Source organism: Agelaius phoeniceus, chromosome 2 (genome assembly GCF_051311805.1).
Source record: "Agelaius phoeniceus isolate bAgePho1 chromosome 2, bAgePho1.hap1, whole genome shotgun sequence".
In the NCBI taxonomy this organism is placed as follows: Eukaryota; Metazoa; Chordata; class Aves; order Passeriformes; family Icteridae; genus Agelaius; species Agelaius phoeniceus.
In genome coordinates this window covers 116,376,767-116,404,477 of record NC_135266.1, presented here as the reverse complement: position 1 = coordinate 116,404,477, position 27,711 = coordinate 116,376,767, and the positions used below count along the sequence as shown (strand labels likewise).

The window sequence follows — 27,711 nt, the reverse complement described above, 5'->3', positions numbered from 1 at the left end:
TGAATGATGTCTGCACATAAAATTTCCAGCAGGGAGATTTACAGTATGGAGCTGGAGGAAGATTCCCACACTGGGTTTGGTTGGTGTGGTAAGATCCATGTGCTGCTGTTTTCCATCTGCTTGTGCATGCCCTACCCAATGTGCTGCCAGATTTGTGGGAGGGCTCAGGCTCCTTCCAGTTTCCTCTCAGCAGAAATTCCATCCTCAAGCCAAGATGCCCTTCAGCAAGAAATTGCTTTAAAATACTAGATTTTCTCTAAAAGGCTTCTGTTTTTCAAAACTGGAGTTTTTCTGATTAAAAAAAAGAAGGGGGAGAGGAGGGGTAAGACATTGTTAAACAGCTTCTTCCTGTTCTAGTTAGATTTTTATTTAGTTATTTCATTATTTTAATGAATGAACAGGAGGTTCACTGTGCTCAGGAGACAGAGAATGGGTAGGGTTCTCCACAGGGACTGGAAGCCATGAATTCCCAGAGGCACTTTGGCTTGAATAAGAGCCTTTTTCCTAGTGGATGACTGGCAGCTCCAGAAACAAGAGGGTCGGCTTCCTCCTCCCCCTCTCTCCTCCTTTTTCCTCCTTTTCTTTTTTTTTTTTTTTCCCCCACAGTTTTTTCCTTTTTTTCCACTCTTTTTTTTCCCTTTTTCCTTTTTTTTTTTTTTTTTAATTTTTTTTTTTTTTTTTTAATAAAACTGTGCCCCAGTAGCTGCACTCATCTGATTTAAACTTCTACACAACTTTGGGTTGTTTCCTCTGCCCAGTCTCAGTGGTGGCTCCTTGTAGAGTTCACAGAACCATGGAATGGTTTGGATTGGAAGAGACTTTAGGGATCATCTTCTTCTAACCCTTGCCATGGGCAGGGACGCCTTCCACCAGACCAGCTTGCTCCAAGCTGTTGATGTTCTCCAGGTCTCAGTCTTTTAAAGAAAATATCTTTAAGTGAATAAGATCCATCTGCTCTGTGGTGGATCTCCTCAATTCCAAGCACCCACAACCTCCTCCCTGTGTTTAGGATGGAATCTTTAGGTGGAATCTTTCTTTCTCTTTAGATGGAATCTTTCTTTCTCTTTAGGTGGAACTTTTAGGTGGATTGTGCTGTGGTTTCAGCTGCTCTGGGAGAGCTTTGGGCACAGTGGGTTTGTTGTGAGCCAATCCTCACACGAGGATGTGAATCCAGGAGGGAATATAAAATCCATCTGTTCCCTTCTGAGCTGTGCTGGAGTGAACTGCAGCATGCTCCAGCAGTGGCATTTGGGTTCCTTCACAGGAAAGCTCCTGTGGATGCACACCCTGGAAGGGACCCAGCTTCACCCACGTAGATGGAATGTGTGCTGTGAGCTCATCCCTGTGGGAATGGAGCCATAATCCATCCGGCAGAGGCATTTCCTCAGGCCCATTCCCAGTTCAAAGCAGGCTTCTCTCCTCCCAGTTCCTCTGAAGCTCTCTGGGTGCCAGGGAGGATGCTGGAGGCGTGGGTTTGCTTAGGAAGGGGTTCTGCTGTTTCATCCCAAGGCTGGGAGACGTAGGCGGATCTCAGAGATGCTAATCCTGCTTGGGATGAGCTGAGAAGGACTCCAGCAAGCAGCACAGGTGCAGGATGGCATTTCAGGACTGCTGTCAACTGGGGTCACTCCAGCAGCTTCTCTGGAGCAAAATCCTTCTGCTCTGTTGGCTCTGTCAGGGAATCAGCTGGCTCTGGCCTTGCATTTCCTTGGCTTCCATGGAGCAGACCTGGAGCCAAGAGTGTTGTACTGGCCCTGATTCCCAGCTGGGTCCAGAGGGAGTGTGAGGGGACAGCTGAGCTTGTGGTGCAGCATTTCAGCAGCCCTGGGGACTGTATGTGGGAAAAATAAGGAATTTAATATGGTCTCACATGTTGAACCCTCTGTTTTGCCTGCAAGACTCAGGCGGGGTTTGGGACAGACTTCTGATAGAGCCATCTTAATTATGTAATTTAAATCAATGTTAATTATAAATATATTGAATTTATTTATATATCCTATCACTATATAAATATTAATTATACTACTCTAAATATATAATATGAAGAATATTAATTATATGGTTGATCTTTATGATCTTGGAGTTCTTTTCCAGCCTTTCTAATTCTATGATTAATAGAATTAACCTCAGGAAGAGAGGCACCTGTAAATGCAGTGATAACCACTTCAGATCAATGCAGTCTCACCCTGGGCAGTCTTTATTTTTAAGATCTTAAGTGTTGATTATCTGTTCTAAGTTCAAATCACCCTCTGAATCCTGATACAGCGCTGATCTGCTTTTTGGGAGGAAAGCAGGCAATTTAGATAGCCTGGATTTCCTGGTCAAAGGATTTTTTTAGTTCACAAATGGTACCATACTGGGAGGTGTCTCCTGGCATATGTGTGATCATCTGGAATGAAATAGGTGAGAAATTCCTGTTTCTAATATAGAACTGAGAAAGTCCTTGTAGGAGGGGTTGGTGGGAGTATGTGTATAGTTAAACCTCATAACATCTCCCACAGATCCTGCAATAAATAAAATAAACTTCCTGAGCCTCTCTGCTTTCCTGTGCACTGCAGTAAATAATGCTTTGTGTGGCTTGGGGAGTTGCAGCAAAAGAGACTGGCAGAGCCTTCAGTTAACCAAAACTAATCCCTAAATTGGAAAATCTGTTCCCTGTGATATGAAATTCAGTGCTGTTTTAAACAAGATTAAATCTTCAAGCACAGGAGTGGGTAAAATCCATGAGCCAGTGTCACAAATGAATCAAACACTGGCTTTTCTGCAGCAAATTCCTTTAATATGTGGATTGGGTTTTTTTCCCCAAAACCCCTAACCTGGAGCTGGAACAGTGTAGGGATTGGGGATGTGCAAAAGTGGTGGAGAATGTGTGTGAAACACTGATTTATATATTTATTTGTTATTAAGGATTCTATGATTTTAACAAAAATTTTAAAATCTGTCAATCTACAACTTGGTAGAATGTCTCTGTTGTCATTAATTTCCTTAATTTCCTTTTGGAGCCCTTCTGATTGTGTCTGTTGATCACTGAATCAGAGGATGGTTGGAAGGGACCTTAAAGATCAAATATTCTGTGTTTTTTCTGAAAGCCCACTGAGAAATGTGCCTGAACTCACTGAAGGATGCCTTGAGACTGAAGAATTTGCCTGGGTTTTCACAAAACCAGCAAGGCATGGCAAGGGCACCCTCAAGGACAGACCCAAAATAGCTTTTGGAGAGCTTGCCACAAGCTCTGCTGCCTGCATGTAAATAAGGGGGGGAATTATCTTTATATATACAGGGGGAAGAGCTCAAAGGTTTTAAAATGTTTTCCTTGGCTTGTTTATCAAATCAGTGTCATCCAGTGCATGAATATCAGCAAAGCTCAGCCCAGAGTGACCTTTAAAGGGCTGGAGGGTGGGATTTTTGTAGAAATGTTGGTCTTTGGCATAAAAGGTACCTAAAACCTCCCTTGCCTTGGAAAACCCCAAATATATGTGGGAATATAACCCATATTTAACTTATATGTGCAAGGAGGTGTTAGACCCAAATGGAGAGGGGGAGAGAAAATCCCAAAAAACAGTGGGAAATTGAGGTTTGAGATCTTGGGGATGTGCAGAGTGGAAGGCATCCGGAAGGGGGGGAATGGTTTGGGTTGGAAGGAGCCTTAAAGCCCATCCAGTGCCACCCCACCATGGACAGGGACACCTTCCTTATCCCAGACTGCTCCAAGCCCTGTCCAGCCTTGGGAACACTCCCAGGGATCCAGGTGCAGCCCTGGCTTTTCTGGGCAAAATTGGATGTCTTGATTTGGGTTATACAGCCAAGAATTTGGCATTTCTAGCAGAAAACATCATTTTTGGCACAGCAAAAATGAAATAATTCCAACCCTTTTTATTGCTTTATTTTGGTTTTTTTTTTTTCTATGATGGAGGATACAAGGAGGAACTGTATCACAGGATTAGTATCCAGGGTGATGCACGTTAAAAAATAGTCACAGTTAAAAATAATTATAAAAATAATTCACAGTTAAGTAGATAACTCCAGCCCTTCCCATTGAAAGAGAGGCAAAACCTAGTATTTTTTAATGTTTCTATTGTCACTATATTGGTTACATTGTTTTGCATAATTAAAAAGCCAGGAGAGTTCACCAGAGAAAAGAGCATTTTCCAAAAAAATCAATGTGTGCTCAGGGTCTGGAAGGGAATTACAGTGGCAGGGTTGCTCATAGTCTCTTCCAGTCTTCATCCTTCCTTGCTCATTGTGGGAAGAGAGGATTTGTTGGAATATTTTCTGTGCAGAATTTATTTCAGTGTTTTCCATGTTGAAATGAAAACACCTGTGGACTGTTTAAGGCCAAGGAGTAAAAATCAACCAGGAGCCCATGGAAATGGTGCTGGTGAGAGGCAGTTTGAGGACACTGATTGATGTCCTTGTGGTTTGGGATTTTACCCATGGCATTGGAACAGGGGCACTGAACAGATTTATTTGGGGGATTTCTTTTGTGTGTGTGTGTTGAGTAGAATTTGAAATGCTCCTGCATGCTGAATGTTGGTGCTGGTGTGGTCTGTTTGTAAAACACTTGAAATATGTGGTGGTGGGAAGGAATAAATGTTGGGGATGGGTGGTTTGGCTCTGCAGGATCTGAGCACCTCAGGGGAAGGAATAAGGAGTAGGAACATCCCTGATCTGCCGTGTAATCTTCACCATGTGATAACTACTCATTTAGGCTAAGCCCAGAGGAGGGGAAGATGCATGAGAATGGAAAAGTTAATTAAACAATTGCCTCAAAAAAACCAAAAAAACCCACCTAAACAACCATCAACAAAAGTCCCTCACCAAACAAAACCCCAGCTCCATATCCAGAAATGTCCCCTCTCCCCTGGCAGCTGGAAAAATGCTCTTCCAGCCCTCCATAAGATGAATCTACATAAATGAGCCCTCTGCCCAGACCTGGGGAAATCTGGAACATTTCCAAATCTACCTTTGGAAATGCCTCTTTACTCCAATGAATGCCCATAGCTGGGACCAAATGGGATTCTACTGACACTGATTTCTCTTTTCCTCCACAGTGGGAGCGCCTCTGGTTCCTCATCCTCACCTCATCCTTCTTCCTCACCCTGGTGTGGTTTTACTTCTGGTGGGAAGTTCACAATGACTACAATGAAATCAACTGGTGAGTAGAGCTTCCCTCAGGAAATTGGGGTTTTGGCCATCATGCACCTGCTTGACACAGCTTTGGATATATCTGGATCCTTTGGATGGGACTGTAATGATGAGAAAGGGAAAATGGGATGGGGAGTGGGGCTCAAGGAGAGCTCCTTCTGCCTGATCTATGTGTAGCTGTAACGTGGCCTCACATCTCCACTTGGTGGCTGGGTTTTTGTTTGTTTATCTTGATGGTTGGCTGGATTTGAAAGTGACTGAGCAATTTGGCTGCAGCTATTCCACAAAATACCCATGGCAAAAATTCAGCCTGAAGCACATGGGTGTGGAAAATATTATACAAAGTTGGAAGGAGCTGAAAAGGAGCTTTGCAGTGGGATGTGCTGGAATTTAGGGTGTTGCCAGCTGCCTTCCAGTGCTGGAAATTATTCTCCCTTTTATTATCGGCAGCATCTTAAAACATTTTGACAGCACCTTGGGCTGTATTCTAACCAAACTGCTTTGACATCACCTTCTTGTCAAACATGAAATGTAAAGTGTATTTTAAAGCACAGTGGGGAGCTGATCCCTTAAATAAATCATCTGCTTTGGATGCTGGAGCTGTGTGAGGGAGATGTTTACCAACATGGTGATGTGAGCTGGCTCCTCCCAGGAGAAAATGGGTTTTTTTCTCTTTGCTCACACCCACACTGTGTGAAGTGAAACCATTACTATGGTTCTGTATTATTTGTAACAGCAGCATGATAAAAATGCCTTTTTTAAAGTGGTATTTTGGAACCCTCCTCTTCTTCAGTTTGTACCCTCAGTAAAGGATGTGATTGCTCCAGTGCAAAACCAGCTCTGTCTGAGCTCAAAGTTGTGAGAGGGCTAAAAGCATTCCTTTAGAAATGAAGGAAAGCCCTGGGAATGGGCACTGCAGCTGCAGTGCTGCCAAGTTTTGGGTCCCCAAATATTCTTGCAGGAACGGGGGGAGATGTGCAGGTCTGCTCTGGATGCAAGAGGCATTTGGGATTTAACACATCCAGATGTCACCTGCAGCCCAAAGCCCTGTCCCTGCCATGCAAGCCAGGGTGCTGGAAGCACGTCCCAAGAGGGAAAGGATTCTCTTTTGTGCAGCACAGGTCTGGAAGAGGCTCTGTGGATGGCAAACAGCATTTCAGACACTGCCACTCAGTGCTGAGAATGGCTCAGTGCTCTGTGTGTGCTGTAACCCCAGCTGGATCCCTGCTCCACACACCACCAGAGGTCGAGCAGGGTTTCTGGAAAACAGCTGTGGAAAGGCTGGGTAGGAGGAGGAGAACACAGGGTGAGGCTTTAATTACAGCCATGCCAGTTCCAGGCAAGGGGAGAAATAATTTCCACTGGGTCCGTGCAGGCTGAGCCTGGCCCTTCCCTTCCAGCACAGCTGCATGGGCTCCATGAAAACAGAGCAGTTTGGGGCCAGACAGGGTGAGAAGGACTTGAAAGCATCATTTTATTCCCAGCAGAGCTGTGAACCTGTTGCTGATGAGGCACAAGTGAGGTCCTGGCATTTAGAAACAGCACCTTTGATGTTCCTCTGCCCTTGTCACTTCTGGGTGGTGTTTTTGGACAAGATTTCTTTGCTGCTTGCTCCTGCTGCCTTCCTCTCTGCTCCACTGATTTCTTGGAAAGCTGGGAGCTCCCCCAGAAGATAGGAAGGGCTCTTTGGGGCATGGCACACCAAGCTAGTGCACCAAGCCAGGGTCTTCCAGAGGAGCTGGGAGGAGGAGTTGCTGTGATATTGGTGAGGAGCTGCTGAGCTCTTCCTGCCCTCCAGAGTTCATCCCTGCAGCTCTCCTAGCTCCTGTCACCTTCAGCCTGTCTCACCAGGTGGAGAGGGAGTGGAGGAAGACTTCCCTCCTCTCTGGGACTTGTTCCAGCTCTGCACCACCCTCTAGGAGGAGATTTTTCAACCCAAACCTCTGAGGGTCTTTTGCCTCTGCCACCCTTGAGGAGGTTTTTCATCTTTTTACCTGTGTGTCGGGCAGCTTGGGCAGCAGTTTGGTCATTTCAGCTTGTAAGGACCAAAGGGCTGTTCTGGGATTGAAATGGGTTTTAGGAGGACACGGCAAAACTGTGGGCCAGCATGTATTGCTTCAGGCTTTTAACACTGAGGTCCTTGTAAGTGATGGTGCTCTGTGCCTCTTCAGTAATTTGTTTTTAAATTTATTGCTTTTGGCATTTTCCTTTTTGGTGTCTACACTTGATTGCATTACAGTTCAGCTCTGCACTGTCTGAGGTTTGCACTGCACCAGAAGGCTTCACTCTAGCTCAGGCAGGTTGTGGGGGATGCTCTAATTTGTGACCCTGCCTGTGTTCCCCATGGAGCAGGACCATAAAATTCAAGTCTGTGTAGCAAATGTTTTCCTCCTTGGTTCTGGAGAAAGCTCCTCTGCTCCTTAGCTACCATGGACCCAGTAGTTTAAAACAGTCATTGCACATCAAGAGAAGGCCTGGTGCTCTCAGAGGGACACTGAAGGGACATCAGAGCAAAAGCTTAAATGGCCTGAGAGCTAAGGAAGCTCTGGGTGGTGGCATCAGCAAAGACTTCAGAGGAGCCCTCCTTCCTTTCTTCCCTCTCTTTTCCTAAGGATCCCTGCAGATCCCTGGGTTTGTGCTCTTTGACTCCCTGAGCAGAACCTGGACCTGGGCCATGCCTGTTGAGCCCAAGGATTTGCTTTCCAGGTCCCACAGGGAGCTTTGCTCCTGGACAGAATGAGAATCAGAGAATATCCTGAATTAGATCATGGAGTCCAGCTCCTAGCTCTGCACAGGACAGCCCCAGAAATCACCCCAGAGTTTGTCCAAACAGACCAGAGGTTCTGGCTGATGAATGATGCTGGATTTGAGTGCTGGGGAAGAGATTGAATCTTTGACTTGCATTTATATAATGCAGAATTTCTGTCTGTGACCAAAAAAAAAAAAAAAAAGAACCAAGAGGCAAAAAGGCCAAAAAAAACCCCAAAAAACCCAGCCAGTTTATTGAATGAGCTAATGCCACCCCAAAACCATCCTGTCCTTGCTGTGCCAAAGGGCTTGCATGGAGATAATGTCAACCCTGATCCAAGCCAATTTAGTGATGTTGTTTTGGTTTTTTTTCCTAAAAATCCAGAGGATAAATTTGAATCCAGGTGAGGTTTGAACTGTCAGAAGCTGCAAGAAGGGTTCTGGGGTTTCTCTGCCTCTCTCTATCCAGATAATTTCCATAAGGGATTAAAGCACTGGGTTGTCACTTGTGCTTTTTGCTGCCTATCTCTTTTCTAGAGAAAGATCTAAAGTTTTCTAAAGTCTTGTCTAACCCCAGTGGAGCTGTTCTGGTGTTGAATCCCTTCTTAGTCTGCCCTTCCCACTTCTCCCCCAGGTTTTTATATAACCGAATGGGATATTGGAGTGACTGGTCCATTCCAATCCTTGTAACAACTGCTGCTGGCTTTACCTACATCACAATGTTACTGGTGAGTAGAATGAAATCCCATTTCCTAGAGCTTTGTGTGTTGGCTTTAAAAAGGCCACGAGCTCCTCAGGCCATCCACAAGTTGAGGAGTTTTCTCTGAGAAGTGATTTCTCTCACCTTCTCTTTCTCTTAGCCTGAAGTTGCTTAAAATCAAAAGTGAGAAATTGATGGTCTTTGAGCTCAGATGATTAAAAGACATGTTCTCAGAGGAGGAATACAGTTTTGTTTCCCATGGTATAGCCCAGTTTCCACTTCTGGGCATAAGTGGCAGTAGTTTCCCTGTGTCCCAGGGTGCTGGGACCTCCAGGGAGGTGTCCATCCAGATGGCACTGTCCCTGCATGCTCAAACCCTTCAGGGTGGTGATGTGCCTCTGTCTGACTCTCTGTTTGTCCCTCCCAGATCCTGGCACTGTGTCACATAGCTGTGGGACAGCAGATGAACCTGCACTGGCTGCATAAGGTAAATCTCAGCTCCAAGGGGAGCAGATCTCAGGAATGCTGGAGCCTGAGGAGCAGGCAGGGGGTGGCACTTCTGTCACTGTGTCCTTGGGAAAAGCATGAAATGTCTGTGGTGCATGGGTGCAAACTGCTCAGGAGAGGCCATCAGAGCCTGGGGGCAAAAAATTTGGTGAAATGCTTTTGGCCCTTGCTGTGGAGATGGAGAGACACCAGTGCTTAGAGCATCCTGATTCAGTCCCAGCTCAGGTGCTCCAGGAGCCTCTCTGGGGCTCCATTCTGTGCTGACCCCAGCCCTGGAGAGGGGCTGAGCAGAGGTGAAGCTGTTCAGAGTGTGCTTGGAAGGACCAGCTGGGAAAGCCTTGGGAGAAGGAGATGTAGGTGTTGAAGCTGAGGGTGTGCAGGGTGAGGTTTGCTGGGCCCAAGGGGATTTGTGTGTGAAGCAGTTTAAGAAACACTGCTGTGAAACACAAGGAAAGATATTGGGAGCACAGAAAGGGAGGGGAAAGGTGTACAGGAAGAGAAAATGGGTTGGCAGGATCCCATTGTAGCTGGCAGTCTGCTAAATCTGTAAGCAATGCCCAGCTCCTCCTGAAATTCTGCATGTGATGTAGGATCAGAGCCTGAACCTCCCAGGACAGGGACAGCAGACACTTCCCCACCCTGCCTTTTTCTTTTCCTTTTTTCCTTTCTTTTCCTTTTTTTCTTTCCCTTAGAGATGATAGAAACTATGCTTCCTCAGAGGAAGAGGATGCAATCAGAGAGGGGGCAGGGACTGTCTGACTGCTGCTGCAAAATAAATGATCAGTTCTTGAGTCTGATATATATTTCTTCATCAGGGAAAATGGTATTTTTCAGATATGTTGGTGGGCTTAGATGAGTAAGTCCAGAGCAGGGATGTGTTGGTGATCACTTTTACCCTCTGGACTCCCACCCTTCCTCCCCTTCTTCCAAGAAGCCACCTTCTCATCACAGCTCAGATGTGTGGCTCTGTCTCCTCCCCTCCCCACACCTCCCTCAGCTTCCTAAGGAGGTTGAGCTACAAGGCTGGAATAAGTTAATATTTTTCTTGGAACTATAATCTAGATCTGAATTAACTTCAGATATAGATTAAAGTGTGTGGGAAAGGCTGGTATGGGCAAAGCACCCAACTCCTTCCAATTTCCTCCTGTAATTCTGTGTGGAGGCTTGTAAGCCAAGTGGGAGATGAGTGTGAGGGCAGGAGAAGCAGCAATGAATTGGAGCTGATGGGAGGAGTGGAGATTTGTGTCCTGACACCTCTGTGCCACACAGGATGGCCACACCAAGGGGAATTAGGGCTCTAGAAAGAGAAATCCTGTTTACATGTACCAAAGGGATTCTGTAAATGTTGGCAATGTGGGATTTTATTTGTTGCTCTAGGTATTAAACCTGAAATGGTCCTGGAGGAGCCCTGTGCACCTGACATGATCCATTCATTTCTGAGGATCAGTTTTCTGCCAAGTCTCCCCTGCAGATTTTGGATCTGCAGCAGCATCCTTTGGCTCTGGCAGAACAGCAGAGGCTGAATACCAGACACAGGCAGAGAGTGGGGAATTATTTTTAGACAGGCAGCCCAGATTTCCAGTCTTTGCACCTGGAGTTATTTCTGTGTCACTTTTCCATGGTTTGAACTCTTTACCTTCACCATGGAGGTTGTGTTTTCTTTTTGACTGCTTTGCTCAGACCTCTGAAGGCTCCCATGAGAGGGGGAGGTCCTGGGGGGCTGAGGTCTGTCACCTCAATGCCACCACTGTCCCTTCCCCAGCTGCTGTTCTCACATGACAACACATGAGCCCAACCTCCTTCCCCATGAGCCTTTTATCAGACCTTTTATTACATGCAAAGCTTTTCTCTCTCCATTTCCCAACCTATAATAAATATCCCAACCTAATTTATATAACAACCACAGTCCCCAGCCTGTAAATACCTCCTGGTTTGTTGCAGATTGGCCTGGTGACAACCTTGATAACTACTGTGGTGACCATGTCATCGATAGCACAGCTTTGGGATGATGAGTGGGAGATGGTTTTTATTTCACTGCAGGTAAGTTGTTTGCATGGATGCTTCCCTGGGGGGAGGAAAGGGGCCAGTGCAGCTGAATTCCATGGGATTTATGTATTTCTGTAGGGTGAAACTCTGTCTTCATGGTTGTCACAGCCCAGATTGAAATCTTGGCAATGAGAAAATTGTTTTAAGGAAGACTTGTGGTGTCTTGCAGGGCAAGAAAAGTATGAAAGGAAAATACCTACAAATTAAATTTCTTACGGATCTGCTCTCTGTTGCTTTTTCACCTCTTCCTCAAAAAAAAATCCAAAAATATTTTCCCTATTTTGCCTAAGAGGTGACCACTGATGTGTATTTGGGAGTATGCAAATCTATGCAAATGCAGGGGGTGGAAATGGCATTCACACAAGTGACTAACATTTCTCAGAAGTGCTTCATTTTATTGGGGTATTTTTAAGATTTAGGCAGGGAACTGGAGAGCAGAAGCACGACTCAGATGATCCATCTCCAGCTTTGTGTCATGGTGCTGCACCCTGCTGATACAGTCCTGTGTGTTCAGAGAATTCCAGAAGAGTTTGGGCGGGAAGGGACCTTAAAGCCCATCCAGTGCCACCCCCTGCCATGGGCAGGGACACCTTCCTCTGTCCCAGGGTGCTCCAAGCCCTGTCCAGCCTGGCCTTGGACACTTCCAGGGATCCAGGGGCAGCCACAGCTGCTCTGGGCACCCTGGGCCAGGGCCTCCCCACCCTCATCCTGAAATTTTTTAGTCTCAACCTAGACTACTCCAGTTTAAAACCATTCCCTGCAGCTGACCCTAATAAAATCTGTCCCCTTTTTCTTACCCTTTAAGTCCTAGAAGGCCACAATAAGTTGTCCCTGGAGCCTTTTCCAGGTGAACTCCCCAGCCTGGTTCCAGAGCACAGGGACTCCAGCCCTTGCAGGAGCTCTGTGGCCTCCTCTGGACTCCCTCCAGCAGCCCTTTTCCCAAATATCTGTGTTATTGAGGGAGAAATTCCCCTAAAAGGGGATTAGAGCTTTCTTCCCTTCCCTTCAGAGCAGCCTAAAAGCCAGAGACAGCATCAGCATTTGGAAGAAAGCAATAGCAAAAACAGAACCTGCAAGAACAACACATTTTCAAGGTGCTGGGGTGTTTTTAATCACATTTTCCTCTCCTGTTCTTGTGCCCTGCAGGCCACAGCCCCTTTCTTGCATATAGGAGCCCTGGCAGCTGTCACAGCACTGTCGTGGTTGGTGGCAGGGCAGTTTGCACGGACAGAGAAAGCCAGTGAGTACCTCCTTGTCCCTGCAGGGTGGGCAGTGGCTGCTCCTCTTGGCTCTCTTTTTTCCCCTCTTGTTTCTCTCTTTTTTCCCCCCTTGTATCTCTTTTTTCCCTCCTTATTTCTCTTCCCCCCCCCCCCAACCTTGTTTCTTTTTATTTTTTCCTTTGTTTCTCTTTTTCCCCCTCTTGTTTCTCTTTTTCTCTCCCTTGTTTCTCTTTTTCCCCTTTGTTTCTCATTTTTCCTTTTCCTTCTTTTTTTTTTTTAATTATTTCAATAAGCCAGGAAGCTGTTTTCCTTCTCTCTTTCTGTTCCTGGATTGTTTTGTGTATTTTTAAGAAAAAACAGTGCTCTCTCTTGATCTTAAGATTATTTCAGACTCATTTGATTCATGGAATTTGTTGTACCTGGAAGAATTTACAGGCTTTTTGGTGCAGACATGGTGGTTTGGAAATTAAAGGGAAAAACCAAATATCTGTGAGAACCTCCAGTCACTTTTAATGGAAAACAGGATTTTAATATTTTGGAAACAGCTGCAGGTCTTGGTGCAAGCCTATTCTTGCCATTTCTTTGTGGCATTTCAGCTTTTTTTTTTTTTCCTGAGCAAATTTTTATGGTTTTTTTTTTGTTCTGGTTAAAATCAATGTTCAGAGCCTGGTCAGGATCCCATTCTGTGTCTGCCTGCAGGTTTGGGTGCTGGTGACACCTTCAAGGTGCAGGACACAGCATCAGGTCCCTGAGCAAGGTGTCACTGAGTTCCTGGAGGGCTTCCTGAGTGATGGAGGAAAAAATCCCTGGCAGAGTTCCTGGAGTTACTTTCTGCCTGGTGGGAACATGTGTGAATGAGCCTATTAGATGCTGGAAGCAAAAAGGAGCCTATTTATGAGTGAAACCAGATCAGCTGTGGTCAGGAGCTGAGCTAGGCCTAAAAATAAAAAAACCACCACCTTCTCTATCTTGCATCCCTTGCAAATATTTGTTTTAAGTGGTTTGGGGTTTTTTCCTTTTTTTTTCTTTTCTTTTTTTTTTTTCCTTTTTCTTTTTTGGAGGTTATCCCTTGAGTTCCCAAGCCTTCATGAGTTTAAAAAATAAATAATAATTTAAAAAAAATTTTTAAAAACCAAGTATTTTGGTGTAACATCTGTGGCTTCAGATATCTTGGGTGTTCAAAGGTGCTTGTTGTTTTTTAGAAGGAACACACATCTGTGGGACACAGAGGGGATTCTGTTGTCAGCACCTTCCAGAGATTCCCAGGGAGTCTGGGCTTGGTGGGAAGTCACTGATAAATGGAATTTGGGTGGCATGGGAGGCAGAACTGCTCATCTGGCCCCAAGCACTGCAGCTCTGTCACAGCCCAGGGATTTGTTTAAACATCTCCAGCTTGCTCAGTAAAGCATTATTGCAATTTTCTGGTGCAAATCTCAAGGCAGAAGCAGCTGAAATGGCTTTGCCCTGGCTGAAGTGGGTGGTGCTGGTGAACCACCAATATAAACTTTAAATGCACTGAGGTGGTGCCATGGCTTATTTTTAGCTGTGTGTGACTGGTGAATTATTTCCCTTGTCAGGGAGGGCAAAATTTGGTGCTGTCCCACCCAAAGGGTGGAAATGCCAACAACATTTTGAGCTACATTTCTGAAGGTTGAAGCAATTCACTTGACTTATTGTTTCCCCAATACAAAATGAAGTGAAAACCTCTTTCAGGACTTGAATTTTTTTTTAATGTTTTTTTTCCTAAACACTGACAGTAGATCAGTAGAGGAAGACAGAGGAATCTTGCCTTTGCTGCTGTGATGTGAGGAGGTCAGGACCAGCATTTTCACCATCTCTTTGTGTCTCTCTCCACCCCAGCCTCCCAGATGCTGATGTTCACTGCATACCTGGCAGTTGTAGTTGCACTTTACCTCGTGCCCCTGGCCATCTCCTCGCCCTGCATCATGGAGAAGAAGGCCCTGGCACCCAAGCCAGCCATCCTGGGGCACCGTGGGGCTCCCATGGTGAGTAGTGACCCTGGAGCTGCCACTCTCCAAGGATGGGTACAGCAAACACAGTTTGGAGGCACTCCTGCTGCCTGGGATGGCTGTGGAAATAAAGCAGGGCTTGAACCCAGAGTCAAGTCACCCCCCAGATGTTTGAGGTGCAAACAGAAGGCTGATTTGTGCCACTGCATTCTTTTGGCTGCTGGTTTTCATAGAATGGTGGAATCCTTCCCTTCATCTTCTCTTCCATCCTCATTCTCTTCCCAAACATTGCCACCATCTGTTTGGGGTGGCTTTTTTTTCTTCAGGCTTCTAGAGAGCTTTGGTTTGTGCTGCTTGTGCAGGTGAAATCAAGAAGCAGTGGCTTTGCTGCACAGCTTCTTTACATATTAAAAATAAGAGCAGTTAACCTGGCTGCTGGCCTGATTGATAGCAGCAAACCCTCACAATGAACATCTTCTGCCAGAGCAGGAGAAGGGCTTGTCTGGGAAATAAATCTGTGTCAGGTCAGGTCCTCTTCCATTAAATCAAGCTTCAGCTTTCTTGTGTGGGCAGTACAATAATGAGGTCTCATCTCCTGCATCTAGTTATTAAATCCCTAATGGCTCTTGCTTATGAGTTTATCCTCTTGTCCATTGTAGGTTTGGTTTTGTTGTTTTGTTTTGTTGGTTTGGGGTTTTTTTTCTGGTTTGTTTTGTGTTTTTTCACTTCCTTTCAGTCTAGCTGAGGAATTTACTGAAAATGTGGGTCACAGAACCCCAGAATGGTTTGGGTGGGAAGGAACCTTGAAGATCATTGAGTTCTGAGCCCCTGCTATGGGCAGGGTTAGTTATGGATGCTCTCTAAAATATGGGGATTAAAGACATTATTTTATTTTTTGTTTTAAACAGAACTCTGACTGCCTTGGTGTGTTACTCACCTGGCATGATGGGGCACCAATGCTGAAATCCAATGGCCTGGCAGATCCCACACTAAACCCCACACAGGGAACTACCAAAGGGCATTGTTTTATACAAAATAAAATGCTTAGATAAGATTTCATTTCTAAGATTTAATTTCTTAGATATCACTTTAATCCTTGTGGAGTTTTTTTGGTCCAGTTCATGGCTCACAAGGAGATTTATGCTGGAGAGGAGAGATAAAGAGGAAAAAAAATTAATGAAAAATAAATTAAAATTATGGCTATATTTCCAAAAGGACAAGAAAACACCCTTAAATCTTGTTGATGAAACAAAAGATCAGATCCTTTAGTGCATAATCACAGAATCCTAGGGTAGTTTGGGCTGAAAGGGCCCTTCAAAACCACCTTGTTCCAACCCCTTGCCATGGGCAGGGACACTTTCCCCTAGACCAGCCAGAGGTTTGCAGTGGCTGCAATTAGTTTGGAATAAAATTTGGTTCTTCTGTCCAGGCTTCTTCATTAACCTCCCAAATTATACCATGAGTTTCTTTTTTAAATCCTTTTAATTAAGGGAAAAACACAAATGTGGTGATGTCCAGCTGCAGCCAGGCTGTGCTGCTCTAACACAGTTTCATAATCTTCTTTAAGGAAGGTCTCCAAAGCTCCTGTCTCTGTTTGAATGCATTTCCAATGGATTTCTAAGCACAAAAATAACCAAAATGAGTTCATTTGCTGTAATTTTCTAGAAATTACTTGCTGTGTCTCTGCAGCAGGAAGAAATGAATAGTAGCCTGATTTTTGCAGGGGATGAGTCTCTCAAACTAAGCACAGAGAGGAGGAAGAGCTGCTAGAAATCCTGAGCTGGGTCTGTCTGGCTCTCAGTACCTGGGCATGGTTTATAAAAGAGAGGAGGTTTGGAAATCATTGCTTTGTGCCCCAGGGTTTCTTTCCCTTAAGGAATTGGTTGTATCCCTTGTTATAAACCTGGATTTAGGTTTTAGACATAGCATAGCTGCATATATTTTTTTAAGCAGGTATGCCTTAAAAAAACCTGGAGAGATACAGAGAGAAATACAAGCAGAAAGGTTGTACTTTTTTTTTTTAGTTATGGGAGTTTAGCTGTAAAGCCTTTTTAAGAAAATACAATTAAATCTCAGCAATTAATTCCTGTAACAGCTGCCCCACTTGGATGCATCTTTGCCTCAAACGTGCTTAATGTGGGGCTTCAGCTCCCTCCTTCTTGGAGGAATAGACAGGCTGGAAGGATGGAAATTGCTGTATCTCAGATTTTCCTTTCTCACAAAACCCCTCACATTTCAGGGTTTATAAACCCCTGGTACAGAGCAATCCTGCCTCCAGAGTGGTGCCATCTCTGGGGATAGGCAGCCTCTGACCTTGTTGGGAAAGGTTAAATTTGCTTTCCTGGCTTTCTGGTTGATGTTTGCTGAGTTATGCCACGGGTGTCGGTGCCTTGTGCAGAGGTTCAGCAGAGGGCAGGTTGGGATGGACTCCCTGGCAGGGGCAGTTATTCCTGTCAGGGTGACAGCCTGGGGACCCAGCACCTGCTCACAGGGAAATCTGTCTTTGCCTGAAGGGTTCTGATCACAGAATCACAGGATGGTTTGGGTTGGAAGAGACCTGACAGCTCATCTCATTCCTCTGCTCTGGAATGGGCAGGGACACCTTCCTTACCCCAGGGTTACTCCAAGCCCTGTCCAGCCTGGCCTTGGACATTTCCAGGGATCCAGGGGCAGCCACAGCTGCTCTGGGCACCCTGTGCCAGGGCCTGCCCACCCTCCCAGGGAAGAATCCCTTCCCAAAATCCCATCCATCCCTGCCCTCTGGCAGTGGGAGCCATTCCCTGTGTCCTGTCTGTGTGAAATGTGCTCTCCTTTTTTCCAACCCCCCTTTAAGTACTGCAAGGTTGCAGTGAGGTCTCCTCAGAGCCCCTTTAGGCTGAATTTTCCCAGAATCTCCTCTTCTCCAGGCTGAACAACCCCTGCTCTCCCAGCCTGCTTTGGAGGAGAGGTTTTTCTGGGATCATTGCAGGGTCACCCTGCAGAAACCTGGGTCCTTGGGAAGGGACACCCAGGCTGGTGACAGCAGCCCAAGGTGATGTGAGGCAGTGTGGCTGGGATTCTCCAGCTCCTTGTAGCTGCTGCTCTCTGCTGACAGCTCTGGGAATGTGTGCAGAGCTCCTCTATGATCGACCCTGGGTGTCCCAGCTGGGCACCGGGGCTGTCGCCTCTGTCCTGGCCCAAACAAGTCTGGCTTTGACTGGGAGCTGCTTTAGGAAGAGAATGTGGCTCTGTGCTGCCTTGGTTGGGCAAACATAGAAATGAACTTGTGCTGATGTGTGGCTGGAGCCAGAGGGATCCCGTGCTGAGATACCAGAGCTGGGTGAAGGTTGGGGCTGACATTTGCTCTGATTATTTTATTTTACCCCAAAGCTTTGCTGACCTGAGCCTGGGAAGTGATCAGAAAACAATTGTCTCTATTGTCTCTTACAGCCCCTCTATGTGCTTAAGCCAGTTTTTATACTTATTTACATTATTTTATTATTGTATCTTGCTTGCATGGTGCAGCTGGGCCTTTGCTGTTAATTATTCCCCTTTGCAGTAAATCATGGGATGTGAATGCTCATTGTGTCTTGATGGAACTTATCCTGCTGGTGGAAAAACAGGGTGTTACAGGTGCTCTAAACCTAAAAAAAAAAAATGGGAAAAAAGTAATTTATTTTTCAAAAATAACCTTATTTTGATGTGATTCAGTGCAGGAAACCTGACAGGTTTTCTTTCTGTAGTTGTCAATATTTTTTTTTTCTGGTTTGCCTGTTGCTGTTTCATGGATGCTTTGGGAGCAACTATACTGTACTGCTTTTGTGGAACAGCAAAGTATCTGTCTTCACACCATTTTTATTTTAAACAAGCCCTAATTCTGTTACCATCTGCTCCATTCAACAGGGAGGAATTTCAAATAAAGTCTGAGTCCTTTTCTATGATAGCCACAGGGATACATTTTCTAGGCTTAAGGCTATTTTTTAAATTGTTGGTAAAACTAACTAGGGCATTTGTTATTAGAGAAACTCTCTGATTTTTAGACTAATAGATGACTTTATGGAGTGAGCAGAAGTGGGAGTAAAATGTACCTTACAGAATGTGTGGTCTAGTTGTTCTCTGTGGTATGGAAGAGACAGGAATTTTTGGGCACAGATAGATGTGGAGTAATAACATTTTAGGTCCCTGATATCTCTAAACCCTTCTCCCAGCATCCTTGCTGACACTGCTTTGTAAACTTCCCTCACGCTACTGATCTCTCATTGATTTTTTTAAATGTTTTCCTGACAGCTGGCACCAGAGAACACTCTGATGTCCTTCCAGAAGGCAGTGGAGCAGAAGGTGTCTGGAGTGCAGGCTGATGTGGTACTGAGGTGGGTCAGTGCTGCTCTGTGGATGATCCAAGCAGGAATGGCCCAGCATTTCCAGAGTCTGGGCACTGCAGCTTTTCCCACTGGGAAGAGCTGTCCTGGAGAACTCATCCAGTAACTCCTGTCTCTGTCAGATGCTGCTGGTCATTTCACTGAGGTGCTGGTGAAGGGTGGGCTTGTCCAAATGAGGGAACCTGCATCTCTTTGTTGTCTTCATTTGCAAGAAGGCTGTAGTTTATCCTAGAGCCTGGTTTATTCCAGTAAAACACAGCCAGAGCTGCTTAAATGTGACTTCTCCTGGGATACCCCAGGTGAAGACAGAGCAGAAATTCCCATTTGACTTCATTTGCACAGCAGATTTTTCACCAACCTTGACAAACCATCCCAAAAATACACCAGGAGGAAGCCCTTCCTTCTCCCCTTCCTCTGGCATTAATCTTTAGGGAAGGAGGATGCTGACTGTCATGAAGTCATTCCTGCTGGCAAATGTTGAGCTGAGTGGCCAAGACCAATTAGAATTTAGAGAGGGTTATTTCCAGAGCTGTGCTTTGTTCCAGGAGTTTGATAGTTCCTTAATATTCCTGCTCCCAGTTTGTCCCAGTACCACTTACAAACACAAGAAAGACTCAAAGCAGATATTTTATTTTTTTTCCCTGACTGCTTTGAAGGTTTGTGTTGATGGACAGATATTTTTGCCTGTTAGAAGGAAGTTTTATTTTGAATTGCTTTCTTTTTACTTTGCATATTTTTTTTTGGAGAGAAAATGATTTTAAAACAGAAGGAATTTCTTCTCACTGCTGAGTGGCAGGTCACTGTGGAAGGATGGAGTATGAATTGGGATGTATGTTACACAATTTTTGTTGTTTCCAAAATGAGTTTATCAGCTGCTGTGAGGGGACAAGTACCTGAGTGTCCAGCTCCCAGATGAGCACTTGGCTCACATGGCTGAATCCATTAACACTGGCCAAGGAGAAAGGTGGGCTTTGGGAGGAGGAGAGCTGGAAAAGCTCCAAGATCCTTCCCCATTGCCACTCAGCAGCCATCCCAGAGGAGCACTCCAGGCTTCAACAATGCCCTTGATGGCCCAATTTCCTGAGCCTTCTCCAAGAGACCCAGGTGCCTTCAGAAAAAGAGGATTCCACTGATTTTGAGACTGAGAAGTGGGATATTGGTGCAGCTGGCAGCACCCTCAGGGAGGGTTTGCAGCACAACACCCCTTGCTGTCCTTATCCTTCAGGAGATGCTCTTTGTACCTGTGGCTGGATGGCTCCATCCCTCCTGGAATATTGCCATGTTCTTCTAGACATGGAGCAACTTGGACAGGCACTCAGAGCCATCACATCCTGCTCCACACCCACCCCACATCCCAAAGCAGTTGGAAAGCCAGCTTTGCTCCAAGCAGCAGGAGTCCAGAATTGCTGCCTGTTCCTCTCTCTCTTCCACCCCCTCCCACATCTCTTCTTCTGAAGCTCTGCTTGCTGTCTCTGAATTCCTGCTTCAAACCTGGGGCTGCCAAGACCCTGTGGCTGGCCCTGAGTGGTGCTGGGAGGGAAGGATTGGAAAGGAGAGAGCAAATGTCAAGTGCCCCAGAGGATTTCTGCTCTGTGGTTGAGGCTTAGCAGTGCTGTGCTCTTCTATGAGATCTCCTGACACTTTTAAACACTCCACACTCTTTATTCTGCAGTTGCTTGGCAGGTCTTTTTTTTTTTAATTTTATTTTTAACTGTATTTATTAAACCCTTTGACTGCAGCAGCGTGGGATTGCCGTGTCAGCGGGTTGCTTTGGGCTGGGGGAAGGAGGTGGCACAGCACAGGCCAGAAATAGCAAATAAAGGTGCCAGTGACCTTTGTCAGAAGGGACTTCTCACAATTTTAGAGGATGGAGCAAATGTTGCCTCAGTGGTAAAGCTGAGGCAACATTTGCTCCATGCTCTAAAATTGGGTTTCATTTTCCCTCTGGGAAACAGCTTTGGGTTATCTCCTAATTCAAATGGGATTTGTTATCTCCTAATTCAAATGGGATTTGTTATTTCACCCCATCATTTTTCAGATCTTTCTGAGTCTCCTGTTAGGAACATGGGCTCCTTGCTTTGGAAAATGTCACTGCTACCAGGGTGGGTTTGTCCTGATTCCTGGGTGCAGACAACTGTTCCCCTGCCTTTGATAAAAACTGTCACTACCCTGTGTGGTTCCACCACTGATCTGGTCACAGAAAATGGAGTGGAAGACAGTTTAAAGAGCTTTTCATGCTTTCCAGACCATTATTCTGTAATATCCAGATGACTTAAAAACCCCAGGGCATGCATTTGCCTGCTTAGTTTCATCTGAGAGGTGTGGGTTTTTTGTTTTTGTTTTTTTTTTCTTTTTTTAAACATGAACTTAACTCATGTGGGCATGAAACCAGTTTTCAATTGGAGAAGGCAATTTCAGAGCATTTTTGGTAGTTTGGGAGCCTTGCATCTTGCTGAAAGCCTGATGTAAGAGGCTTTGAAAATTCCCTTTCTTTCCTGCTGTGTGTTTATGTGTCTCTGTGCATCCAGGGAAACCTCTGATGTTTTTGGGAGCTGCAGAAGCTTTGAGGAGCATTCAGGGTGGGTGTTCTTGTCGAAGCCACCTGAGTTTTGCATATTCTAGGGGATAATGGGGAGAAGTGGACAGTGGGGAGGCATGGACAGTGTTGTGTCAGTGACTGCCAACACCCAGCAGGTATCTAAGAGAGCTTTTCCTCTTGAGGATGCTGAGGATTTTTCTAGGCTGGTTGAGACCTTCCCAAGGATTTTGATGTGAGAGAGGCTGGAGTGGGAAGGGGAATTTCTCTCCTCCACACCTGTAAGAGGGTCTGTGTTTGCAGCTATGATGGGGTGCCCTTTCTGATGCACGACAAGACTCTCAGGAGAACAACCAACGTGGAGGAGGTGTTCCCAGAGCGCGCCTACGAGCACTGCTCCATGTTCAACTGGACTGACCTGGAAAAGCTCAACGCTGGGGAGTGGTTCCTGCAGGTGGGTGCCATGGAGCCATGGGATCACAGCTCCTGCCCAGCTTCTCTTTGAGGGGGAAAGGTGTAGGTCCATCTCCTTGGTGGTGTGGTGCAGCTGGACCATGGTTAGTTCTGTCTCTCCTAAACTTAGGCTTGGTTTAAGCCATGTTGTCTTTCTGTGCCTCTTCTGGAGAAAGGGGCCTCAAGCCTGGCTGACACCACAAAGAACTTCAAGACCCCCGGTTATAATCACTTTTTTATGTGCTTATAAAAAAGACAGAAAAAACAGCCTGTTATACACTGTTCCCCTTTTTTTTTTAAAATTTGATTTTGGGACAGTCATCTCCACAAAGAAAAAGTAAGAAAGTCTTTGCACTGGGGGATCCTGGGCTTTGTGGCAGTAATCCTGGGATGTGCTTTGCTTCCAGAATGACCCTTTCTGGACAGCAGGGTCTCTCTCAAGGGCTGACTACTTGGAGGCTGCCAACCAGTCAGTCTGCAAGCTGGAAGATATGCTGGAGGTGATCAAGGACAACACATCCCTCATCCTGAACTTCCAGGACCTGCCAGCAGCTCATCCCTACTACAGCACTTACATCAACATCACCCTGGAAACCATCCTGGCATCGGGGATTCGGCAGCAGGCTGTGAGTTCTGTGGGCTTGGGGAAATTTCGAAAATCCTTATGGTTTCCATGAATCCTTGTGTGTCTCCAGTGGGGCATCACTGGAAGTTGTGTTGGGCACAGAGGTTGGAATGGAGCACCTGGTACAGCTCAGGAGGGGTTCTTTCTCTCTAGGTATAAGGAAACTGGTTCTCCCTCTTTTTTTAAGTCCCCACTAAGGCCACAACAGAGATAGAGATGAAGAGCAAGAGAAGGATCATTAAAATGTAGATGTGGGGATGTGAAGTGGGATTTCTCCTTCAGGTTTTTGCTTCCCTGTTGAAAATGCACGTGGCTGTTTCTGTGCTGCTCTGATGCTTTGGTAGATGAGCGTCACTGAGTTACTAAGACCAGCCTGCTTGGAGCTTGGAGCTAGAGAAAGGTGTTGGAATGGCAAGGAATGAGATGACTTTAAAGGTCCTTTTCTACCCAAACCACTCTGTGATTCCATGACCCACTTTACCTCTTGCAGCTGAGCGTGAGCTGTTGATTTGACGTGTTTTGGAATCATGGTGTGAGCTCAGGGAATTCCATGCCCTGGGCTGGAGTGGTCCCAGATTTTGGAACCACATTTGCCATACCCTGTGCCCTTTCTTGCTCCCCCCACAGGTGATGTGGCTGCCAGACACGGAGAGGCAGCTGGTCAGGCAGGTTGCTCCTGGTTTCCAGCAGACTTCTGGCCTGAAGCTGGACGCAGAGCGCCTGAGGGAGAAGGGCATCGTGAAGCTCAACCTGCGCTACACCAAGGTCACCAACGAGGAGGTCAGGTACTGCCAGAGCCCTCAGCATCCTTTCCTGAGCATCCCAGCCTGTCTGGCTGCACACAGGGATCTTTCCAGATGGATTTGCTCTTGGAAGCTTGAGCTGGGCAAGCTTTTCCCTGCCCATCACCCAGAATCCAGGCTGTTTCTGGGAATGCACAGCTGCCTCTGGCATCTCTACATGCTGTCTCAGGATATGATGAGCTTCTTTGAAATACAAATGTATGAATTGGCTGATTCTTATTGCACTCACAGTTCTGGGAAAAGGTGAAAGCCTTTCACACTGAGTTCCCTCTGAGTGCTGCTCCATCCTCATTAACAGCTGCCCTTTGTCTGCTCCAGGGCTGCTAGCACGGAATTTTGATTAGCCCAAAGTCTGGATATGCTTTCAGAAATTTCTCTTTTCAGAAGGAGAAACTCCTGTCCTGTATCATCTATTTAGGCTGATCAGCTTTTCTCTGTAATGGCCCTGGCACAGCAAGGGGTTCCTGTCCTGCCTGAGCCTGTATGTGAACTGTGTGGTGTTTTAGCTCCCAGCTTTGCCCCCTTTCCTAGGGAGGGCAGATTGTTTCTAGTAGGGCTTTTCTGGTTTTTGAAATTTAAATTAAGCAGGTTTGCAGAAGAGAAATCTCCAAAGGAGCTGTCTGGCTGGATATTAGAGCTGATGTAGGGAAGAGCTGAGCCTGCAGCTGTTTGAGAGTGTGGCCCTGTTTGGGGTGATCCAGCTGTGTCTGTCTGCCAGCAGTCAGTCCAGCTCCTCACCCTTAAAACCAAGGTTGTGCTTCATCTGCAGGATAATCCCTGCTTATTTTTCCTCCTGTTTGCTCTGTCCCATGGAGAGGGCTCTATGCCCACTCACTCATCTATCCTAGTTTAGCCCCAGTCTCCCATCAACCCCACCTGAGCTGTCTCCAAAATAAGAGCCGTCACCTGAATGATTCTTGAACCCTGTGGTGCTCAGCCAAATTTTGCTGCAGCCCTGGTTTAACACAGTTCTCTCAAATCTCCCCCAAATCCAGCACCTGGATGCAGCATTGCTGCAACCACCTCTGCCTTGAGCACCCCTTTGGAGCACCTTGTTCCTGCTGAGAGCTGGGAGATGTCCATGTCTTGCTCTGTGTGACCTTCCACCTCAAAGTGTTCTGCCTGTGTTAAATTGCAGGGATTAATCTGTGCTGCCCATGTGAGGGAGATTGTTGATGCTTCTCCTTCATAGATGAGGAAACAGAGCAATTTCTGTGAATTATCTGGGTACCAGGTAATTGCCAGTGCTTGGTTTGCTGCTGACAGTTTTAGCTGCTTGGAAAATCACCTCAGGAGACTGGAAGCTGTAGTTCTGCAATTGTGCCCAAACCAAGGGCATGGAAGTTGCAGGAGGTGATGTTGGAGACAGGTCTGCCAGTGTTTAATTAAGCAGATTGCCCCCGAAATGTTACAGGCGTCTGAGGCAGATGCTAATTTCACATCAGCACGATGAGATGGTTGTTCCAGAAACACACCATGTCCATCATTCCTGGGGAAGCATCTGAGATGGTCTGTGGCCTGTGCCAGACAGCAGCCAAGAGGTGAGGAAAGCTGTCAGGATCAAACCATTGCCCTGCAGTGCCCTTGGGCTGATCACAAGGTGCCCATGCCCTGTTAAAATCTCTTACTTTCCACAATTCAAACCACATAAACCCAGCTGGGGCTGATGGCAAGAGATGAGGTTTGGTGGGGTCCTGCATGTCACCCTGTGTGTGCCCTGGCAGGGACTACACCATGGCCAACCTGAGTGTGAACCTGTACACGGTGAACGAGCCCTGGCTGTTCTCCATCCTCTGGTGCGCCGGCGTCCCCTCGGTCACCTCCGACAGCTCCCACCTCCTCCGCAAGGTGCCTTTCCCCATCTGGCTCATGGTAAGCACCACCCTGGGAGCCTCTGGCACCAGGAAATGCACTGGGGGGGTGTGGAGGTGAGAGGTTTTCCAGGGAGGTTTGCCTGGTATTGAGGGTTTTCCTGCTCTGTCCAGCTGAGCCCTGAGATGATAATGAATTGGTGCTGCTCTTGCACAGTGCCATCAGTTTGCTCTTGCACAATCCCATCTCTTTGGGTGGGATTCTTGAAGACTGCATTGCACTCCCTATTTAACCCACATGATTTTTCCAGTTCTCCTCTGAGGGAAGAGCACCTTTGCAGACCTGCTGAGCAGCTGTTAAGAGTTGCAGGAGAAGCAGGCACACAGGTGAACCAGCAAACCAGGCCTCTGTGTCTTGGCCAAGTTGTAAAATGAGTTTTTTGCCTGTTCTGAATCCCAAATTGAGGATTTATCTCTGGTTACCCCATTGCTGGACAATAAGCAGAGACCCAGTGATGGTGGTTCAGCTGGTGTGATGACCACTTAGATTGGCAACTGGAACCAGAGCTACCAGTGCCTGAAAGGAGAGAAAACACATTTACAGCATGGGGCTGTGCCTAAAAGGTCACATCTGCACTTAAAATGGACCCTACATGGATATATTTCCCTATTTTCCCCAAGACTTGGATTCCCAAACAGCATCTTGCCCTCACCTTGAGGTTCAGCTGAGATAGGAAACTTTCAGCCCAGAGAGCTCTGAGAAAATGTCATCACACAAAAAGGAGGGAGAGTTTCAAATTGTTCCTGTTTGCAGTTTCCCCTGATAGTTTTGGATGACAGCCTGGCATTAGGAAGGTCATAAATATTGTGATTTATACCTAACCCCTGCAGCTCTGTGCTTTTCTTGCTCCTCAGTGGTAACTCCAGCCATGTGTGGTCTCCCTGTGGTTGCACAAACCCAAATGTTTAAGGTCTGCTCCTGTTTTCTGTTTTCTTGCAGCCTCCAGACGAGTACCACCTAATCTGGATCACGTCTGATCTCATTTCATTTCTTGTAATTGTAGGAGTTTTTATATTCCAGAAGTAAGTTTGTTACAGCTCTGCTCTTGTGTGTTTGTGACCTGTGGTTTTGTCCAGATTGTCGGGTGGAGGTGGGAGAGAGGAGTACCCTGAGCCTCAGTTCTTGGATTGCAATAGCAGGGGAAATATTCATTAAAAAATCCTTGCAAACAATAATTCCACTCCCAAGGTGGGATGGAGAATTGGATACACCTTTTAAGAATGAGAGATCACAAATTAGTAGTGTCAGATGCCTTCCTTTGCTCCTAAAATATGTGGAAGAGAAACTGTAAATGCTTTAGGGAAAAGAATGTTGACAAAGACATTACAATGCTTTAAAAGAAGAAAATGGGAGGGATTTTGAGATTCCACCACTACAGTGTTCAAAAAGAACATGTTACAGTTGTCTTATATCAGTTTGTTCCTCTTTGGATGTAGAAATATTATGGAATCATGCAGTGGTTTGGGTTGGAAGGGACCTTAAAGATCATTTAGTTCCAACACCCCTGCCACAGGCAGGGAGTTACTGTGGGAAATGTTATGATTCTGCACATCAAATCAGGTAATTAGTTAGAAAGAAGGAGAAGCTCTACTCCAGAAATTGAACTTTTCTGCAGTAAAGGGCTTGCTCTTCCAAGAGCCTTGTGCAGGACAGACCCTTTTCCCTGATGTTGCAGTTTCTCCACCACATGAAAGAGTTGCTAGCAGGGTGAGGATTTGTCAAAACCAAATCGGAGCAGAACTGCCCAACTACCACCTGCTGATGTGATTCAGCTCTGGGGAATGGGGCTTGGAATTTGGCCTTCAGTGTCTCAGTTGATTTTTTGGTGTGTTTTTGGTTGGTTGGTTTAGTTTGGTTGTTTTGGTTTTTTTTCCCCAAGTCCTTTTTGGGGCAAACCAGAGCTGCTTCCTTCATGCAAGGATGAGGGGGTGGGTGGGAGCAGAGGCTTTGATGTGCTTGTGCTCTGTCCTCTGCATGGCTTCTGTCTCCTCAGCCATGGTAGGGACTGCTCCTGCTCTTCTGCTCCAGCCCCAGTGACAGGAACGTGGCAGCCTCTCCAGAGGGGGAATACCAACTGTGATGACTTCTAACTAACCTTTTTTTGCCTCTTTGCCTTGTTTATTTTCTTACTGCTCTGACTGTTGTGCATGTTCCTCCTCTTTCTCTCTCTGCTGCATTCTGGCATCTCACAGCTATCACATGATCAGGTAATTCTGGTGCTTTCCTCCTCTTTCTCTTTTTCATTCAACCTTCCTTTCTCTCTTTCTTTCTCCCTCTCTGCTATGGCTTCACTGCAGATGGTCAGGGCAGGATGCAGCTTTTCTGATGCTTTCCAACATCTGGCTTCAGGAGGGGACCGTGAGGGTGTGAGCATTGCAGAGTCCATAGCCATGAGCAACAGGGAAGTCTGATGCTGAAGCCAGTGGATGTTTTGAAGGCAATCTGACCTCCTGTGACAATGATCAAAGTCAGTGCCTTTTAAAACAGCCCAGCTCTGAGGCCATACTGTAATTAGGAGATTCCCAGAGGATGTAATGCTTTCTCTGTGGGAATAATCCCATGCAAAATATCCCCTTCCTTCCTGTATTTACCAGAGATGTTTGAGACCAGCCTCTATCCCAAAGAAAATCATGGAATCTATTCAATTATACAAAGTAGCACTTGTCTGAATGAATGGGGCTGATAACTGGAAAGGTTTGGCTCATCAATTGGGATCTCCCCCAGTTGG

At 46.1% G+C, this 27,711-nt stretch overlaps 1 protein-coding gene across 3 annotated transcripts in view; it reads left to right on the top strand.

Annotated features, from left to right (window-relative positions):
* Positions 1–27,711, top strand: part of GDPD5 (glycerophosphodiester phosphodiesterase domain containing 5) — a 101,489-nt gene that overhangs the window by 67,705 nt on the left and 6,073 nt on the right. For 2 of the 3 annotated variants that reach the window (XM_054655100.2, XM_054655101.2), the window contains 13 exons: positions 5,052–5,155; positions 8,528–8,621; positions 9,021–9,080; positions 11,042–11,140; positions 12,293–12,386; positions 14,227–14,372; positions 18,603–18,685; positions 21,534–21,684; positions 22,091–22,309; positions 22,936–23,093; positions 24,836–24,983; positions 25,923–26,005; positions 27,176–27,190. In XM_054655100.2, the coding sequence (XP_054511075.2) occupies positions 5,052–5,155; positions 8,528–8,621; positions 9,021–9,080; positions 11,042–11,140; positions 12,293–12,386; positions 14,227–14,372; positions 18,603–18,685; positions 21,534–21,684; positions 22,091–22,309; positions 22,936–23,093; positions 24,836–24,983; positions 25,923–26,005; positions 27,176–27,190 (1,454 nt within the window). The remainder of the gene's footprint in view (positions 1–5,051; positions 5,156–8,527; positions 8,622–9,020; positions 9,081–11,041; positions 11,141–12,292; positions 12,387–14,226; positions 14,373–18,602; positions 18,686–21,533; positions 21,685–22,090; positions 22,310–22,935; positions 23,094–24,835; positions 24,984–25,922; positions 26,006–27,175; positions 27,191–27,711) is intronic. The other variant, XM_077174604.1, reaches the window with a different exon arrangement.